This window comes from Phoenix dactylifera, chromosome 9, assembly GCF_051530095.1.
Source record: "Phoenix dactylifera cultivar Ajwa chromosome 9, Ajwa_hap1_PhDact_Kaust_v1.1, whole genome shotgun sequence".
NCBI lineage: Eukaryota > Viridiplantae > Streptophyta > Magnoliopsida > Arecales > Arecaceae > Phoenix > Phoenix dactylifera.
In genome coordinates, this window is record NC_143198.1 from 4323201 (window position 1) to 4341149 (window position 17949).

The 17949-nt window shown below is 41.5% G+C and overlaps 1 protein-coding gene across 3 annotated transcripts; it reads left to right on the forward strand.

Moving 5' to 3' along the window:
- Positions 1–4254: 4254 nt before the first annotated feature.
- Positions 4255–17023, forward strand: LOC103712300 (BTB/POZ domain-containing protein At3g50780-like). Of its 3 annotated transcripts, none has more exons than XR_604919.6 (4): positions 4401–4868; positions 5712–6491; positions 8033–9150; positions 16559–17023. XR_604919.6 is itself a non-coding variant. In XM_008798782.6 (3 exons), the coding sequence occupies exons 2-3, from the start codon at positions 5856–5858 to the stop codon at positions 8975–8977; spliced, it is 1581 nt and encodes a 526-aa protein (XP_008797004.2). In that variant the 5' UTR covers positions 4255–4868; positions 5712–5855; the 3' UTR covers positions 8978–9409. The 3 variants fall into 3 exon arrangements, 1 of the variants encoding a protein (XP_008797004.2); XR_015968653.2 differs by having other exon boundaries at positions 16627–17023; XM_008798782.6 differs by lacking the exon at positions 16559–17023 and having other exon boundaries at positions 4255–4868; positions 8033–9409.
- Positions 17024–17949: the final 926 nt, after the last annotated feature.

Genomic DNA, 17949 nt, shown 5'->3' on the forward strand with positions numbered 1-17949 from the left:
TAAGCAGTCCGCCCATAGTCTGATGCCATATATCTGATTTGATTTGCTTATATTCTACGACGTGAAGCACATTCTTGTAAGATTTAATGCACGTACTTGTAGGCTCTGATGCGCATTCTTCCAAATCTATTCTTCTAAAGATGTGCATCACGCTCGTTTAGCCGTCAAACCTTGGAATTTTTAAGATGAACTTCGACGACAGTATCAACGAGAGAAAAGACAGCGAAGGTCCTGGATTTATCACCAGAGACCAGGAGGCCAAATCGATGGTGGCTGAAGGTTAACGAATCTTCGAACAGACTGTGATCAATGCTAAAGCCAGAGTGGATCAACATTACTAGAGAAGGATTCAGCTACGGTGATCGAGTGGATCCAGGATTTGAGCCGTATCTCAGGTGGGATGCGACTGTTCTATGATATCTGCCGATTTTTAGGTGAGTGCGCCTCCCATTTGTCTCCTCATGCTTATATAGAGTCAAACAGTGCGGCGGACTGGGTAGCATCCTTTGCGGCTTAGCATTTCGAAAATTTCATTTGGGACAACCACTTTTTGGTTCCATCTCCTTTGTATTCTCTTATCTTTTTTTATCTTGTGTGTGAGTCATCGTTGTATCAAAAAAGTACAAAATTAATGTGCATGAATTTGTATTTCAACGGAATGAATAATGTATAGGAGCTTAAATTTCATAAGAACGCTAAATATGTGCATCGACTAATTAAGACTTTGCATAGACTTGACACCTCGCAAAGCAATTTCGTTTCAGTATTATTTAGAATAACAACAAGCTCATGCGGGAGAATGAAGTTTCAAAATAAACCACGCCTTGCCTGCGCTTATTGAGATCTGTGGATGAGAAAATAGAGGTGTCAGCCACAGACATATCTCCATTAGCTATACCCCCTATCACATAAAAAATAAGAAAGACATAAATCTTAGGAAGTGTCCCAAGTAACAAGCAAGCATGGATAAAGCACAAGAGTTAATTAATTAGAAACTTATTGAGAAAGTAGCATACCTTGCAGGAGATGTTGCAAAAATACCTTCTTGGTCCACAGATGTTCAAAGGCTAATAGATGAGCACAATCTCGGGCACAATTTTTGTCACAACTTAAGATCTCACCCAAAAAAGCTAGCTAAAAAATATTATTTGGGTTTCTTGGTCTTGTATAAATACCCAACATACTTCCACTGTTTAAGCCTTGGTGTTCTCGCCAAGCTAAAAGTTCAAATTAATTCAAATCTAATTACACGCACCACATCCGGCTTGTGGTCAATTTTAATAGGTTCATACTATAGTGTCTTCTAGTCTACATAGATCATGAGCTGGGTTCACTCTGATACCATTTTATCATAACTCAGGTCCTCACCTAAAGAAGTTAGCCAGAAAATATTATTTAGAAATCATGGTGTTGTATAAATATCTAAGATCTATCTAATATATAATCGATATGGGATTAAATATACGCCCCACACATATCTTTACAATTTTAGCATGACATCAACATCATTGTCATCTAGGATTTGCACATGGGTATCTATTTTGGATGATGGAAACTTGTACATGAGCTACAAGGTTTGGATTGGGAAGGGCCATCTATAAAAAATCATAAATATCTTTCTGAACTCACCATGCTTAATCCTACGGTCCACCATTACTAGCCTGCACCTTCCTTTATAATAAATCTGTATCCTTGCGTTATATCAACTTTTCCTTCCCAGTTGCACATCACGAGAACGTTCTCATTGCGAATTATGTACGCTGCCATGCTTTCAAAGTAAGCCATACATATTACGATGAATGCACTATTGAACGTAGGGCTATGTAATAGATGATGCACAAAATTCCTTGTTCCAGCTAAGAGGCATTTTTTAAGAGTCTGTCCAAACCCAACCCAAATTCTAATTTTTTTCCTTACAGAATTTGGGCTGGATGGTGTTTGGTTAATAGAAGACCATGCTTAAATCGGCAGCCTAATTTATAAATCCTACATAATTATGGTCCATATGGAAACCGACTCCAAAGCTAAAACCTTTCAATCCTCCTATATTTTATTTGAGCATGGGCATTTTGGACGCATGTTTGAGTATTTTAGGCACAATTTAGAGTACTTTTTATTTTTTTTTTGGTACACCGGCAGCTCACACTAGTCTCGCATAAGCATGGCTAACTGAATTAAAAGACAAAATGCTCCACAACGGTGGAGGGACAGGTACACACCAGATTCATAAAGTCTCATCAGAATGATGAGCAGTAAAGGAGACGACCCAGTCAGCAGCTCTATTCGTCTCTTGAAATACATACACAGTCTGCAAGACATCATACTCCTGCAGTAACTGCCAGGCGTCCTCTAAAAGTGGATGGGAGCCCCCCTCCGCTACCATAGCACCCAGGTTTGTTCTTGTCTTTTGGGAGCCCCCACCCCTTGGCCAGCTTAAGGTAAATTTCAATGGGAGTATGCCTGCCAATAAAAATTGGTCAGGAGTGGCTTTTGTGATCAGAGACCACGGCGCCAGGCTCATTTTGTGGAGGGGATGTTGCTCCTCTGAGGCCTCGGGATTCGGGGCGGAGCTCAGGGCTGAATGGATGGGGTTATCCCATGTGAGATATGTGCTGGAGGCGGATGGGATCATTCTGGAGGGGGACTTTGCTGTCTTGATTGATCGCCTTCAGGTGGAGAGGCGGAAGGTGGTGGAGCACCCACTTTTGTGCGACATGCGACGGATGCTATGGGATTACCAAGTTATTCATGTTAGACATGTTCTTAGGAAGGCGAACCGAGCTGCTGATTGGGTCGCCTCCTTCGCTGCACAGCATTCAGGAGAGTTTCTATGGACCTAGCAGGTTCTAGTTCCGACTGATTTTACTAGTATTCTTGTTAGTGATATAGCTGGCTGTGCTCATGTGAGCGCTGCTTGAGCAGCCGAACCACCAAAAAAAAAAGCGGATGGTCCAAAGTTTCTGACCCCTTCTGTAGAATTCACTCAACTACCTGCACTGAGTCCCCCTCCAGAATAATGCACCGGATCTCCAAAACTCGTCTCGCAAAAGAGACACCTTTCCATGCGGCCCTGAGTTCCGCTCTCAGAATATATGACTCAAAGATGCATCGCCCTCCCGCCGCAATTAGTCTAAACTCGTGATCTCTAATCATAAAGGCAACACTCGTGCCTCCTCCACCAGCGGACAAATTGTCATCAAAATTCACTTTAAGATGGCCGAAGGATGGGAACTCTCAAGAAGTGAATACATACCTAGGCGCTGGGAGTGCTTTTTTTTTTTTTGGTAAAACGGCTACTCATTTCATATAAATCTAACGTGAGTACAACCAGTCATATCACGAGAAAGTAAAAGATACAAAGGATGAGGGACGTCTGATGCCTCCGTCCGGAGAAAATCTCCAGAGTGCCGGGAACAAAGGAGGCGACCCAGTCAGCTGACCTGTTCGCCTCCCTAAACACGTATCCAATCTGACAATCACCCATCAACTGGATCATCCTACGGGTCTCCCGGATGAGAGAATGACCATCCCCAAACCGATCCGCCCCTTGGAGCCAGTCAATAACCACTGATGAGTCTCCCTCGAGGTAGACTCGCTCCACCCCCAGTACCTGCCACACATAAGATATGCCCTCCCAAGCAGCCCGTAGCTTTGCTCCGACCACTGTAAGTCCTGGCGTCCGCCTACCTCCTACTGCTATCATCCTACCACGATGGTCCCTGATCACAAATCCAACGCCTCCAGTCACACCATCCAGAGACCGATTACCGTCAAAGTTTACTTTGAGATAGCCAAGGGGTGGGGGTACCCAAGAAACATGGGCAAACCGGGGCGCTGAAGCAGCGTAAGGGGTACCCCAGATGTCCCTGGCAATCCCAGAAGAAGACCCAACGGAAGCCGCAATAACCGCCCTCGCGTATAGCAACGCTCTGTCCACCACCATCCTCGGAAGCGACCTCCTCCCCTCAAACAGACTGGCATTCCTGTCCAACCAGATATAGTAGGACAAGTATGCCACAAAAATCCATGCCTCGGCAAATCTAGGACTCCGCATGGAAGCTCTCAGCAACTGAATCATATCCTGCACAGAAACCACCGAGTCAGCAACTCTCAAGAAGTGAATACATACCTAGGCGCTGGGAGTGCTTTTTATCTTTAAATCCCCACCACAAAATCTTTGATCCCCTTCAATTTCTGAGCAGGGGTATTTTGGGAATACTATAGTGCTCATTGAAGGGACATTTTCGGCATAATGTGAAGTGCTCATCCCTCTCTCTCTCTCGCTCTCTCTCTTTGTCGTTGTTTTCAAAAGAAACTCTTTTTTTCAAAGTAGTACTTTCGTTTTCTTTTTTCGGAATAATGTGAAGTGCTTACCCATTTTCTCTCTCTCTTTGTTTTTTTCCAGCCTGAACCCTCAAACTCCTCTAATTGTACTCAAAGTGGGGCATTCGGGAAATACAACGCCATCTGAAACAGGGGAGCAGGACCATCTGCGGGAGCTTCTCTCAGGCGAAGAGCGGGCACAGTTGTATTAATGAGAATGAGTTGAGAGAGCGAAGGGGCCTTAAAAGACAACGGCGATTATGGCTTGGAATATGCTAGATCGAAAAAGAGGCGACATTCTTATCTGTTAAAGCAAACGGCTTTTCTTCTTCTCATCCTTTTTTCTTTTTCCTCCCTTAAATCGGAGGCAGATCATTGAAGACACACCCACCATTGCCCTCTGCGATCCCACCCATCGAGTGGTTGCCCTCATGCTTGACATCGGAGCTCGTTTTCATCATTAGAATTCGAGAAGAGAGAGAAGAGCGAGGGATGGGGTGAAATTGAGGGGCGGGGTGGTCGAAGGGGCTGAAGGAGGGCTTAAGGTGAGGCGGTTTCTTTAGTGAAATCATACCAAGTTGGAATTTTGCTGTTGCTTCTGGTGTTTTTGGCTCCTGGATTCTTTGGATTTGGATAAACTCTTCTGTTCACTGCTCTTTCATGCTCTAATTGACGTTTGAAGATATAAGGTGGCGTTTTGAGGGTTTTCTTCGAGTGTTTTTGGTTTCAAGGCTCTTTAGATTTGGATAAATTTTGCTGTTAATTTCTCTAATTGATGTTTGAGAATATAAAAGTGGAAGTTTAGGAGGTTTCTTCTAGTGTTTTTGGCTTCTGGATTCTTTGGATTTGGATGCTTCTCTGGTTCTCTACGCTTCTTTTTCTCTAATTGATGTTTTCTCGAGGTTTTTCTGAAAGACCTATATCCAAGTTTCCAAAAGTTTGAATCTTTTGAACTTTTTTGAGTGAAATACGGTTCATGGTTGGGGTGACAAAGGAAGTGCATTAAAGAAAAAGTTATTGTTTCAGAGGTAGTGGTGATCTGCGTTCTTACAAATATTAGAAGCCGGTGGGTTTAATTAGATGAAATCAAAGTATATTTCTACCGAATTCTGAATTTGAGTGTTTTTCTTCTGATTTTTTGCGCTGAATGTGTTCTTTGCATTTTTTTTCTTTTCGGAGGATATCAAGCTGAGGTATAAAGGAAAGCATCTTGGTTCAGAGTTCTATATTCTTCATATTGTGCAACAGGGTCTGCTGTAATTAGATTTTGACATGCGATTTGTTCCTCGGATTTCCTTTTCTGGTGTAGTTTTATCAAAGACTAAAGTTTGCTCTCATGGAGTTTGATTTAAAATCTCTTGATATATAATTTTTGTTCGTCTATGTAGGTCTCTATTTTTGTTGCTCCTGTCAAGAATCACAATTTGCAGTTACATAGGGAATTGAGCTTTTGGGGACATTGGATTTACAGTTTTTTGTCCTTTGACTGAATAATTTTAGTTTCTGAAATTTAAGTAGACAAAAGCTTTAGAATGGCTGATTTTAGAGCTAGAAGGCTTGAACCAGGTCAGACGAAGTTCAGAAATGTTCCCATTGCGGTGACTCCGGAAGGGTTCTGGTGTTGCCCTTCTCCTGCTGTACTTCAAAAGACTCTCAAAAATCATAATCATCAAAACAAACAAAAAGGGTCACCACCACCATTGAAGGATCCTTCGCTTCAGAAGGCTCCAACTCCCCCAACAGAAAATATACCACTTCCTAACCAGTTAAGATCTAGGGCTGTTTTGGATGATCAGAGATGTATGACCCCGGATGCTTCTGCTGCAAGTCCAACAAAGGCTCCTGAGAGGCCGCCGAAACCAAATGGTGAGAACCAAAAACGAAAGATATGTGTTGGATTTGGTCAGCCTGAGACCAGTGATTTGAAAGTCATTTTGTTCGGAAAGGAAGGGATTGCTGTGAGGATAGGTGTTCACAGGAACATTCTTGCAGAACATAGCAGCTTCTTTGCAGATAAGCTCTCTAGACAGTCTCCAGTACCATATATTGAAATAATGGACTGTGAGGATGTCGAGATTTATGTTGAGACTGTGGGATTGATGTACTGTAAAGAAGTGAAGCACAGATTGATCAAGCAAAGTGTTCCACGTGTACTCCGCATTCTAAAGGTTTTTTTCAAATATGATGCTGTTTAAATTATTTATTTTCAGGAAAAGAATTAGTCTCTTGATGCTTCTAATTGTCAGCTTACATTCTGTATCCATATCTGTATACTAGGTTACCTAATGGTACATGTCTTTAAATGGCAAAGTCATATAGTCAAGATTATTGTACACAAAATTGATAATTTGATTTCGGTTATTTTTTGGTATCAAATATTTTGACATTACAGTATCATGTTTTTGTTTAAATTATCTAAACATGATATAGTTAGTCTTAGTAGTATTTGAGAAATGTTACACTTTGAGAGGCTCAAGTTTCTTTTGTTGCTTGTCACTTGTAGAAATGTGGCAATCTTTAGATGCCTTTATAATGGATGAGTGGATGACTGTTACTAAAGACTTTAAAATTTTCTAAAACAAAAGAGAGTAAATTTAGTATAGTACTTGTATCACCACATAAAAGTAAAGATATATAATGTATGGTATTCACGTTGAGGTAATACGTGCCATTTGTCATTTTTTGATTGCCACAGGCCTGTAAGAGCGTAAAATTGTATGACCATAATTTAGTTGGCTATATTATATATCTTTAAATGCTAAAGAGGATATATGCAATATTGAGATCAGCAGGGATTAGCATTTGAATAAAGCTTAATGTTGCACTTTTCCACAATCAAGTCATGGAATTCTTATTGTTATCCTATGGACATTTTTGATGGAAAGTAATAGACAGACACTTAAAAGATAAGACTTGGGGATGTTTCATAGCTTTAACTGCTAAAAGTTAAAAGGACATGCCCACCCAAAGCTGAGGTCAGCAGGACATCGCATGCTTAAGTGGCTTGGGTATATATGTTTTAAGAGCATTTGTTGTCGCTTGAAGTTACATTTTTTTGAAATTAATCATGAAGCACTTGCTATGGTCATATGTGATGAAAAAAAAGGACAATCCCTTAAAGGATAAAACTTGAATCTGGGTGCAAACTTAAACAGAGAGTAACCAATATTTAGAATTTGTGAGATAGGATTTCAGAGTGCATGATCTAACAAGTCACATATCCTTGAGTAAAAATTAAAAGCAACATAAATAGGATGAGGCTCCTTAATTGTGATTATAGTGATATAGAGTGTGAGTATTTAAAATTAAATGAAATAAAACAAGCAACTTGCAAGAGAAAATAGGAAATATGTATAACTTAAATGGTTTGTCACTTTGACAGCTCTATAAGAAGGTACTTGTATTTTAAGTTTGCATGTATTTGTTTTTTCCTCCATTCATGCACCTTATCTTTAGGCTGCTTTCTTTTTCTCTCTCTCCTCTTTTTTGAATCTCATATGATAGCTATTATTTTCGTTGTTTCTTTTTACTCCTGTTATTACCAACTAATCACATAACATGGCACTGAAACACTCCATTTGTAATATTTGAAATATTTTACCGCTCAATCTTATCACACCATGCTTCTCCTTAATTGTTCTAGTAACATCCAAGGACTTGGTTAGAAGTTTATTTGTTTCTCTGTATAATTAGAGGTGAAATTTTGCAGGTTGCAGAATCACTTGGCTACCGTTCGTGCATCAAGTCATGCTTAGATTTCCTGGAAGCAGTCCCTTGGGTTGGAGAAGAAGAAGAAAATGTGGTAACATCTATCCGACATCTTCAGAATGATAACTATGGAGTCAATCCTATACTGAAACGAGTATCTTCTGATATCTCCAATCCTCCTAATGATACACTTGCTCGTATATTGGAGCTGGTCCTCAAAAGCAACGAGGATCGAGGTCGGCGAGAGATGAAATCCTTAGTGCTGAAGCTTTTGAAGGAAAATAGTCTTTGGACCAATGGATCTGCAGACATATGCATCGAAACTTTATACAGTTCATGCCACAACTGCTTAGACTCGCTATTAGCTCTTTTCAGACAAGCATCTGAACCTGGTTTTGCAGATAAATCTTTGGAAAGCAAAGATCCTGATGTTCGGCAGATAGCTCTCGAGGCCGATAATCTTCTTTGGTTAGTTGAGATTTTGGCTGACAGGCATATAGCAGGTGAGTTTGCAGTGATGTGGAGTAGCCAGAATGAGCTCTCTGAATTACACTCAAAGCTACCAATTGTGTCACGTCACCCAGTGAGCTGCATCACAGCTAGGCTTTTTGTTGCAATTGGAAGAGGAGAGGTGCTTCCATCAAAGGACACTCGCCAGCTGCTGTTACATGTTTGGTTGCAGCCACTTATTGATGACTACAGTTGGTTACAGCATGTATGTAGATCATTTGATCGAAAGGTTGTTGAGGAAGGAATTGGTCAAACCATTCTTACACTTCCTTTGGAAGATCAGCAGAATATTTTGCTCTCATGGTTGGGAAGTTTCTTAAAGGTTGGCGATAACTGCCCAAATCTTCAGAGAGCCTTTGAGGTCTGGTGGAGGAGGACTTTCATAAGGCCATATGTTGAACAGCAGGGAAACCTTGCGCAATCAGCTAGAAGTTGACCTAGAGTTGGACAAGAAGATAGAAATGAGTCCATCTTATTTGTGGAATGTCGGTTGCGTAATGGATGGCATGAGGGCAAAAAAGAACTTTCTATTGAGATTTGAAGATTGGAGAGGGAAATGCTTTTAGATTTGGATGCACTGTACACTGTTTTGGTGGTGGACAGTGCCAGGTTTGTATTCTGTTGCATTGCACAGAATTTTCGTGGATTGGTGTTTTTGATTTTGTGAGAAATGTCTTAAGTTCGTCTTTATTCCTATGCTACTTAAAAATTCCCTGAATTCCTGACTGGCAAAACCAAACTTTTGTTTTAATTTATTTTAAGTTGATGTATCATATTTACTATGTGGCTGCATCAGATATATGTATTTGGCTTTGACTTTATGTAAATTCCCATATAATCTGTTGCATTTCTTTCATGCACATAAAAATTAAGTAAGATTCATGCGCTGGCCGCATCAATGTTCATGATGTTGTGCAGTAAATTTAATTCATATATTCAAGGATTAGATAAACCATATTGTACTGCATTGTGTACCAGGACTCAGAATATGCAAGGGACGCGAAGATACTTCATGATAACATTGTAAACAATTGAGATAACCTTTCCTTGAATGCAGTTCCTATATAATTTACTTAATTTGTTTTAAAACCCAAACTTTACTCTTGCACATCAATAACCTGCAAGTCAAGATCCATAGTTACTCCAATAGTAATAAAGGAGCATACATTAAATAGGAAGATCTGGATTTGTGCTATCGAATTACTATGGCTTTATGATGGAAATTCAAAGATCTAAGCTTCCTTATAAAGGTGATGCTAAAATTCTAAAGAGAATATACAATATGGTTTTTCTTTTTAGGACAGTGCATTCATTTGAAATTGGCCATATACAAAGGACAGTTGCCTTGACAGAACTCAGGGTTTCTGAGGGAGCAATTACAATGGTAAAGGTTAGTCGCAATGCTGTGATTACTCATTAATCATTTAATTTTGAGTTATGATGCCAACGAATTTGTTTGAAGGGATGAAAAAAATAGCAAATAAAATGACAGAAACGTGTGATGGATTAAGAACAGGTCCCTCTCAAAATGGTGGTTGTATGATGCCTATCGCAATTAGCAATCCTTTTCAGCTTTTCTATGTTTTGATGAGTTCCTTCGTTTTTTTGTTCTCTCTTCTTTGAATGGTTTTCATACTACCCAAGTCATCAAGTATTCAACTTGCGCCCTTGCTGCTCATGTTGCTGGAGTTGCAGGTGACCCATGCGTGAGATTAATAGATAGGCACTGTTAAGATTCAAATATCTCACCTTGTCGCAACCATCTGGTAGGAAAACAATCATCTGGAAGCATCACATTGCCTCCAGAAAGTATTCGATGAAAGTGATTGCTTTTATAGCTCCGCATTTGGGAGAGTGTGCTGCACTTAATCAACAACTGCTGCTGAACCAAGAACGTATAAAATCTGCAGGCAATTTTATTATGGCAAGAACCTGCTTGTGGATGTTGAGAAAATGTGCCTCGAAACTCGAAACGACTGCAAATTGAATTCGGCTCAAGTTTGCTTGAAAAATTCTGTGCCAACTGAATGGAGTCGACCCCTAGCATCTAGGAGTCGACTCATGTGAAGCTTGAGTCGACCCCAGGGATGAGAGGGTCGACTCGCATCTGCCACAGTGAAGAAACAGATAGCAGTTTTTTGGGTTGCTTGCAGGAGTCGACTCCAGCTCTGCAGGAGTCGACTCCAGCTCTGCAGGAGTCGACTCTCTCAGGAAGACAGAGCGTGCCAGTTTCGGTGCTGATACTTGGAGTTGACCCGAGGATGTCCGAGTCGACTCGAACTTATCAGGAGTCGACCCCTGAAAGTGAAGAGTCGACTCCTGATCACGGGATTGATTGAAACGATGGCAAGATGGGTTTTTTTTGACTTAGGGTTTTCGTAGGGAAGTTTCCTTATGTGTTGAAAACCTATAAATAGGGTTTTTTGGTGAACCCTAGGTGAGATGAGAGCGGCTGTAGTGAGTTTCTTTTGGAGTCCTATCTCTCTTGTAAGCCCTAGGTGTGCAATCTCCAACAGGAAGAGAGATCATTGTAACCCTTGCTGAATATATTGAATCTGTGCGTGTGGCCTCCGTGGACGTAACCCGTATTGGGGTGAACCACGTAAAATTGTTGTCTTTGTGATTGTTTGATTTTATTCTCTACTTCTTTTTCTTCTTCTCGATTCGTCTTTCCGCAGTTTGGATCCAGAAAGGGAATAGTACGATTGAAGGGTGAGTGCTTACATCCCGCAACAACTGGTATCAGAGCAACGTTCCCTGTGTTCCAATGGCTGACGAAGGAAGATTGAGGATAGAGAAATTCAACGGACAGAACTTTGGTGTGTGGAAGATGCAGATGGAAGATTACTTGCTCTCAAAGGATCTGGATCTACCACTGGGCGGAGAAGAAGCGAAGCCGACAGACATGCCGTCGGAGAAGTGGGAGCGTCTTGATAAGAAGGCGCTCGCCGCTATCCGTTTGTCCTTGGCATCGGAGATCCTCGCCAATATATCCAAAGTAAAGACTGCAAAAGATTTGATGGACACACTGGCTTCCATGTATGACGAGCCAACAGGAGCGAACAAGGTATTCCTGATTCGACGATTATTCACTTTGAAGATGAGAGACAGTGGGAGTGTTCATTCACATTTGAGTGAATTCAATACCCTATGTGCCCAATTGGAATCTGTGAAGATCACGTTCACTGATGAGGTGAAGGCGTGGGCTCTTCTAGGTCAGATGCCTGAAAGTTGGGAAGGCTTTATCACGGCTGTTAGTAATTCTTCGGGAAAGACTACAGCGAGGTTTGATGAAGTGGTAGCTCTTATTCTGAGTGAAGAGGCTCGAAGGAAAACCCTGGATCCATCAGCAAGTTCATCTGGGAACGCGCTGGCCTTTGAAGAACGTGGAAGGACTTCAAAGAAGGGAGATAGAAATAGGGGTGGACGATCCAAGTCTAGAAACAAGTCTAGACCTCTTGGAAAGTGCTGGAATTGTGGGCAGAAGGGTCACTTGAGAAAAGACTGCAAAGTGTCGAAGAATAATGGTGGTTCTGACACTAAAGCAAGTGCTAATTTAGCCGAAACTGCAAGTGAAGATGATGCCCTGATACTTTCCTGTGATATTCATCCGGAGTCGTGGATAGTCGACTCAGGTGTCTCGTTCCATGCTACTGGGAACAAGGCAATCATCTCAAACTATGTTGCAGGTGATCATGGCAAGGTGTATCTTGGTGATGGAAATAGTTGCAACATCGTAGGAAAGGGAGATGCTCAGATAAAGACATCAAGTGGGATGACTTTAACTCTGAAAGATGTGCGACATGTACCCAAACTGGCTCGAAATCTGATTTCGGTAAGTCAGTTGTCGGATTTGGGGTTTGTGACCACCTTCAATGATGATGCTTGGAAGATCACTAAGGGAGCCTTGGTGATTGCTCGAGGTATAAGGTCAGGAACACTATACATGACAGCTGATACTGATTCCACCGTCAGTGCTGCAAATCCGACTGTTGATGCAAGGACATGGCACATGAGACTCGGCCACATGAGTCAGAAAGGGATGAAGGTGATGATGTCCAAAAGAAAATTGGGAGACCTGAAATCTGTGGATTTGGAATTCTGTGAAGATTGTGTACTGTCAAAACAGAAGAAGGTCAGTTTTTCAAAAGGAGGTAGTACCAAGAAAAATTCTAAGTTGGAACTCGTACATACTGATGTGTGGGGACCAACTCAAGTGGCTTCTCATGGAGGAGCAAGGTACTATGTCACGTTCATCGACGACGCTACCCGAAAGCTATGGGTCTACTTCTTGAAGCACAAATCCGATGTATTTGAGAAGTTCAAGAGGTGGAAGGCTTTAGTGGAGAATGAGACAGGTCAGAGATTGAAGTGTCTCAAGTCTGACAATGGGGGCGAATACTGTAGTGATGAGTTTGAGGCTTATTGTGCCTCAGCTGGAATTCGAAGACTAAAGACGGTTCCAGGAACGCCACAGCAAAATGGTGTTGCAGAACGCATGAACCGCACCATCAATGAGCGGGCACGATGCATGAGGCTTCATGCAGGGTTGCCGAAGATTTTTTGGGCGGAAGCGGTCAGTACAGCAGTGTATCTGATCAACAGAGGGCCTTCAGTTGCATTGGAGCTTGGACTGCCGGAGGAAGCATGGACTGGGAAAGAGGTGAAACTATCTCACTTGCGTACTTTTGGTTGCATCTCTTACGTGCTCGATACTGCAGACAATCGAACCAAGCTGGATGCAAAGTCAAAGAAGTGCACATTCATTGGGTACGGTGGTGATGATTTTGGATACCGACTCTGGGATGCGACAGATCGGAAAGTCATCAGGAGCAGAAATGTTGTATTCAATGAAGAGGTTCTGTACAAGGACCTGCAGCAACAGACGAGCCAAGGCGTCAAAGCTGTAAAATCGGAATATGCAGAGCTGGATGATGAAACAATGTCTCGAGACGATGAAGAAGTTGCTGAGCCAGTGGGAGAAGCACAGCAAGAAGAAGAACCTCCAGCTGATATCCCGATTGCTTTACGCAAGTGTAAAAGAAATAGAAAAACTCCGTCTAGGTATGCTGACTCCCTACAATACCTGTTGCTTACGGATGGTGGTGAGCCAGAAAGCTACAAGGAGGCTTTGCAGGTTGAAGCCAGTGACAAGTGGAAGCTTGCCATGGATGATGAAATGGATTTCCTATCATCCAACAGGACGTGGGACTTGGTTCCACTTCCGAAGGGGAAGAGAGCTTTGCACAACAAGTGGGTATACAGACTAAAGCTTGAACCAGATGGTTTTGAGAGGTTCAAAGCGAGACTTGTTGTCAAGGGTTTTCAGCAGAAGGAGGGCATTGATTTTGACGAGATCTTTTCTCCAGTTGGGAAGATGTCTACTATCCGGATGGTGTTGAGTATAGTGGCAGCCAAAGACTTACATCTTGAGCAGCTTGACATCAAGACTGCATTTTTACATGGCGACCTTGAAGAGGAAATCTACATGAAGCAGCCAGAAGGATATGTAGTGAAGAGGAAGAAAGATTGGGTGTGCCGACTTCAGAAAAGTTTGTACGGGTTGAAACAAGCACCTCGTCAGTGGTACTTAAAGTTTGATCAGTTTATGCTGAAGAATAAGTTTCAGAGGTGTAATGGTGATCATTGCTGCTACTTTAAGGGATTGAAAAGCTCATATATCATTCTACTTCTGTATGTAGATGATATGTTGGTGGCAAGTGCCAACATGGGAGAGATTGTGAAACTGAAGAAACAATTATCCCAGGAGTTTTCAATGAAGGACTTGGGTGAAGCCAAGAAAGTCCTTGGGATGCGTATCAGCAGGGACAGGAAGCTTAAAACGTTGAAGTTGTCTCAAGCAGAGTACATTGATAAGGTGCTGAAGTGGTTCAATATGGACGGGGCTAAAGCTGTGAGTACTCCGCTGGGCGCACACTTCAAGTTATCTAAGCAGGAGTGTCTGACTACGCAGGATGATCGAGATGAGATGAAGTATGTACCCTACTCATCAGCGGTCGGAAGCCTTATGTATGCCATGGTTTGCACGAGACCGGATATTGCCCATGCAGTGGGAGTGGTGAGCAGATACATGAGCGATCCAGGCCAGGAGCATTGGAGAGCTGTGAAGTGGATATTGCGGTATCTGAAAGGAACCAGAGACTTAGGACTATGCTATGGTGGTCCTGATGTTTGCCTACATGGTTTCGTGGATTCTGACATGGCCGGAGACATTGATGGCAGAAAGAGTACTACTGGGTATGTGTTCACGCTGGGAAGTGCTGCAGTTTCATGGATTTCGAAACTGCAGAAGATTGTAGCATTGTCTACGACCGAGGCCGAATACGTTGCTCTTACTGAAGCGAGCAAGGAGATGGTTTGGTTACAAGGTTTGATGAAAGAGCTTGGCATGGAGCAAGGCGATGCAAAGTTGTATAGCGACAGCCAGAGTGCTATACATTTGGCAAAGAATGCTGCTTTTCACTCAAGGACCAAACACATTGATATCAGATATCACTTTATTCGGTCACTCCTCGAAGAAGATTTTTTCCGGCTAGAGAAGATACATACAATGGACAACCCAGCAGATATGTTGACAAAGGTGGTTATTCTTGAGAAGTTGCACATATGTGCATCTTCTGTTGGTCTTCACAGCTAGAAGTGAAGACAGAGGTTCACACACATAGAGGATGATTTGGAGATCATGTTGCTGATGGGGTTACGGTTATTTCAGGCTTGTTTCTCGGCAAGTGGGAGATTGTTGAGAAAATGTGCCTCGAAACTCGAAACGACTGCAAATTGAATTCGGCTCAAGTTTGCTTGAAAAATTCTGTGCCAACTGAATGGAGTCGACCCCTAGCATCTAGGAGTCGACTCATGTGAAGCTTGAGTCGACCCCAGGGATGAGAGGGTCGACTCGCATCTGCCACAGTGAAGAAACAGAGAGCAGTTTTTTGGGTTGCTTGCAGGAGTCGACTCCAGTCCTGCAGGAGTCGACTCCAGCTCTGCAGGAGTCGACTCCAGCTCTGCAGGAGTCGACTCTCTCAGGAAGACAGAGCGTGCCAGTTTCGGTGCTGATACTTGGAGTCGACCCGAGGATGTCCGAGTCGACTCAAACTTATCAGGAGTCGACCCCTGAAAGTGAAGAGTCGACTCCTGATCACGGGATTGATTGAAACGATGGCAAGATGGGTTTTTTTTGACTTAGGGTTTTCGTAGGGAAGTTTCCTTATGTGTTGAAAACCTATAAATAGGGTTTTTTGGTGAACCCTAGGTGAGATGAGAGCGGCTGTAGTGAGTTTCTTTTGGAGTCCTATCTCTCTTGTAAGCCCTAGGTGTGCAATCTCCAACAGGAAGAGAGATCATTGTAACCCTTGCTGAATATATTGAATCTGTGCGTGTGGCCTCCGTGGACGTAACCCGTATTGGGGTGAACCACGTAAAATTGTTGTCTTTGTGATTGTTTGATTTTATTCTCTACTTCTTCTTCTTCTTCTCGATTCGTCTTTCCGCAGTTTGGATCCAGAAAGGGAATAGTACGATTGAAGGGTGAGCGCTTTCATCCCGCAACAGTGGACAGCCTGGGTTGCATGCACTAGTTGTGAATAAGGTTGTTTCGACTGTCAATAATTTATTCATCTCCAGTTTTAATGATTACTTTGTGTTTTACAGACAGTCCAAGCATATTGAAATTGATCATCACCTCATCAGCAAGAAAAAAGACTTATTCATGACTTCCTTAAACAACTTACACTAAGGATATCATGCAACTACAAGATCCTTTCCACTTTTCGGCAGGCTTTGAAACCCGGAGTTGCTCCGAGATGACATAATACCTGTATGTTATTTCTTAGAGGCTCTGTCGTGGTTACAGTTATCGCCTCCTGACATCTACTCCATGCTTCCATGTCTTGAACTAATCTAAAGCAAATTCTTGTGCTTTTGCTAAAGCCAATATTTTGTCATGTTATATACAAGGTGTTATATTTGCTATGATTTTTATTTATTTTTTGTGCAGCATGTTCATGATGCTAGTGACATATAAATGGGATACTTCAAAGACATGCAGGTCTTTGTTTGCTTCAGGTTACTCAAGGACCCTCCTCTTTCGCTTGTGTATGACAAATTTCTTCTCTTGGTGGCGCGCACCCACTTCATGCAAGCAGAAGAAAGGGCTTGTAGGGTTGGGATATTGGACTTGGATGATCATCCTAAGATATGACTGGTCTGTCATCTTCTTGTGGGCCTACAACTTTGTTAACTTAAAGCCTCAACGTAGCAAAAGAACTTTGCAAACAATAATTTTCCATATAGATGATGGCACTGTGCATCTTTCCAGGTTTGGATCAATATGTTAGTCAATTAACAAAAGAAACTGTCAGGTCAATATGTCTGCCCATTGCTGTGAACCAAAAGCTGCTATTCTGTTCGTAGATGTTCAAAGTCTTGGAGAATTTCATGAAGTTAAATTTTCGTAAGATTATATCATCCACTTAAATTCAAACTTTTATATGTTCAAGATGATTGTTTCTAAATTTAGATTATTGATCATTTATAATTAAAGAAGTTGTAAAATGATAAATGAGTTTACTAGAGCAACTGTAGAAGTTGTACAAATTAATATAAAGTAATGAAAAATTGATTAAGATGTATAAACATATATATAAAAACCTGAGATTATTAAGAAGAGTTATTTTAGTTGATTTGAGAAATATAGGAAAAGGAGAAGGATATAAAAAATACCATGACTGAAAGTGGTGAGAATGGATATGAAAAAGTTAAATAATCTTAGATGTGGTCCTGAATAAAAGTACTTAATGCGTGTAAGACTAACTCCAAGCAATTAGGAGGAAGCTGGTAGTTATGGTTATCCCTAATATTTATGTGAATCCTTTCACAACCATCTTTCTTCTTTTTTTTAATTTTTTTGATGTGCTGGACGACAAATATTTATCTTTGAGAAAACTATAATTTTTAATAGCCTTAAAAATGTATTTAATTTTATTAAAATTCCAACAAGAATTCATACTGTGCATTTGGATTTGCAAATGAGCGCAATCGCTCATTCATTCATGCATTTCATTAGACTCACTTCTATTAATCTATCTAAAATTCTACAGACCTTTTAACTGCTGTTTCCAGTGTCACAAGCGGAGAGTTTGTTCTTGAAGATGGACGTACCGTTCCTCTCAAGAAATACTAGCACTTATTTATCAATAATCATTATTTTATGAAGTAAGATATAGTAGATTAAAAATCAGGCAGCACATTTTCCCAAGGTATATCCATGCTTGTTTTGTAGCCTCAGGGTACAAAACCGCCTCCACCCTAAAAGCTCTAGGTTCCGATAAAAGCTAAAGCCAAATACCCTGTTACTGAACGTAATGTTCCGACACATAACATCAAATC